The following is a 2,537-nucleotide window of genomic DNA, read 5'->3' as shown; positions in this document are numbered from 1 at the left end:
CTCAGTCCGCCCCTGCCACCAACCACCAGTGCAGAGACTGCCGACAACCCACCACCGAAAGAAAAGAGGAAAAAAACTGTCAGCAGACAGTATCATGAAAGTTACCTGTCTTATGGCACTGCAGGCGAGCGGCAGATTTTCCCTACAAATAGACGAATCTACTGACATAAGTGGGGCTGCCCAACTTCTGGCAAACGTCAGATATGTTGATGCTGACTCTATCAAAGAGACGTTTTTCTTCTGCAAAGAAATGGAAAGCCATACTACGGGAGAAGAAATATTCAGGGTAACTAATAACTATTTAAAAGAGAACAGTCTGACCTGGAATATGTGCGTCAGTCTTTGCACAGATCGTGCGGCAAGCATGATGGGGAGAGTGAAAGGATTTATTGCTAAGGTGAGAGCACAAAACCCACATATCGTGACAAACCACTGCATTTTGCATAGAGAGGCATTAGTTGCCAAAACCATGCCCCCGGAGTTGACTGAGGCCCCGGCTCCACGAGGACGAAAACGGCAAAACGCATCGGAGTAACGCAAATGCAACCGCAAAAAACCTTCCGTCCCCACGCAATATACACCGGATTGAGTCAAGCTCCACGAGACGGCTCCGTTTACATCCAACCGCTGTAAAAGCTGCAGTACATATGCCGAACCTGTACGTGGCGCTGTAACTTCATCCACCAAAAGCAGCGAGTATAAGATCCCCCCTGGATGTGTAAGGCACAAACAAACAAACAAACAAACACACAAGGTGGAAGATGGCTGATGTTTGTGCAAGAAAGGAGGTCTTTTCGTGGACTGATGATGAGGTAGAACTTCTACTTCGGGTCACATTAGAGTACAAAACTTCACTAATACAGGACAATGTTGACTGGGAGTCCTGCAAGTTGAAGTATAGTGATATAGACGACTTATTTCAGGCGCAGTATCCGAGGACCGACACAGGGAAGGATTTCCCTCACAGCGTGGGGGCCATTACAAAGGCCCAGCTTGCCGCCAAGCTTAAACAAATCCGCATAAAGTACAGGCATGCGGTGGACACGAAGCGTCGGAGTGGCCAAGGACGTGTTGTGCACATGTTTTTTGAGCTGTGTGAAGAGGTCTGGGGTGGCTCGCCTGCAACGTGCTCCCTTCGCTCGGGCATCGAGACGGTGGACCTGGAAGCGTCGTCTTCCGGACCAAGCTCACCACGGAGTTTGGAGTGTTCCAACGATTCGCCACCGCCAGAGTTGAGCGAATCCAGCGGAAGTCTGCCAGCTGCTGCAGTTGTACAGCATCGCAGGAATCTGCTCCAGGTATGTTCATGATTTCAAGCTTAACGGACTTGCTACATACTACGATACAGTACCTTCCACAGAAAAACTGAACACGTTTAAGCTTTGTAAAAGTAGAATGTATTGAGAGCTGTTGTATTTGTAAAAGTAGAAGCTATTGCACAACATGCCTTTGGTCTTATGTGATCTTGTGGTCCTATTGTGTAATAATAAAAAAATGCTCTGGTTTATTCAAGGTGCAGCTGAACGGCCACAGAAGTGACCGCTTGAAAAAAAAACTTCCTGTTGACCATGCCGTGCAGGAAGACCTCAAACTCAAAAGGAGGATGGTGGAGCTGATGGAGCAAAATCAGACCCGCATCGCAGAAAACTTTGTTCAGATGAATGCCAATATTCGGGAGGGCTTTTCCCTGATGAGGGAATTCATGCATGCTCAACCCCACAGCAGCATTGGTGGACAATTACAGGAACAGTCACCGTACCTGTATAGAGGGCCACAGCCTGGCTACACACCAAGCCCCTCTGCACCACAACGGCACACGAGGACCCCTGACCCCACACGGCAACCATCCCAGTATTCATACAGCCAGTCACTCTTTGAAGACGACTGTTGAAGCACAGAGCTTCAGTTTTTGTTGCACTTTATATGTATATAAAGAAAGTCTGGAAGTGGGTGCAGCAAATGTAACTTTTTTATTCCAGTGAATATTTTTTGTTGCCAGTCAAGGTGTTCTATTCCTTGTTTTACTGTGAACATGAGGACTGTTAAAGCACAGAGCTTCAGTTTTTGTCCAGTTAAAGTCTGGAAGTGTTTTTAACTTGTTATTCCAGTGAATTTTTTTTGTTGCCAGTCAAGGTGTTATATTCCTTGTTTCACTGTGAACATGTGTACTGAAAGCATTTAACTTTTTATTCCATAAATGTACATATATATCATTATAGCTCTTGCAACTCTGCTTAATAAAAAACATTGCAAAATAACAGTCTTGTCTCTCATGTCAATGTACTCCAATAGCACTCTTCACTGTCTTTCCCTCATTACAGTCAGTGAGATATCTATTGCTGGCCAAGTTGACTGATAAAGCAGTGAGCTTCAGTTTGTGGCGTAGTAAGCCAGTTGTTTAACCCATAAGAACCCGGACCCGTTTCTACTTTTGGGAACATTGAGAACATAATTAAGACATATATAGACCATATTTCTGATAAATAACCCCCCCTAGTGTCATATAACTCATAACTTCAATAATGAGGATGCGTTTT

The 2,537-nt window shown here is 45.2% G+C and overlaps 1 protein-coding gene across 1 annotated transcript; it reads left to right on the top strand.

Moving 5' to 3' along the window:
• Positions 1-746: 746 nt before the first annotated feature.
• On the top strand, positions 747-2,160 carry LOC117478207. The gene is made up of 2 exons (XM_034125149.1): positions 747-1,298; positions 1,514-2,160. Exons 1-2 carry the CDS (start codon positions 762-764, stop codon positions 1,889-1,891), a joined length of 915 nt encoding a protein of 304 aa, XP_033981040.1. The 5' UTR covers positions 747-761; the 3' UTR covers positions 1,892-2,160.
• Positions 2,161-2,537: the final 377 nt, after the last annotated feature.

The sequence above is a fragment of the Trematomus bernacchii genome, unplaced genomic scaffold (genome assembly GCF_902827165.1).
Source record: "Trematomus bernacchii unplaced genomic scaffold, fTreBer1.1, whole genome shotgun sequence".
In the NCBI taxonomy this organism is placed as follows: domain Eukaryota; kingdom Metazoa; phylum Chordata; class Actinopteri; order Perciformes; family Nototheniidae; genus Trematomus; species Trematomus bernacchii.
The sequence above is the reverse complement of the archived record's forward strand: the minus strand, read 5'-3'. Positions and strand labels throughout refer to the sequence as shown.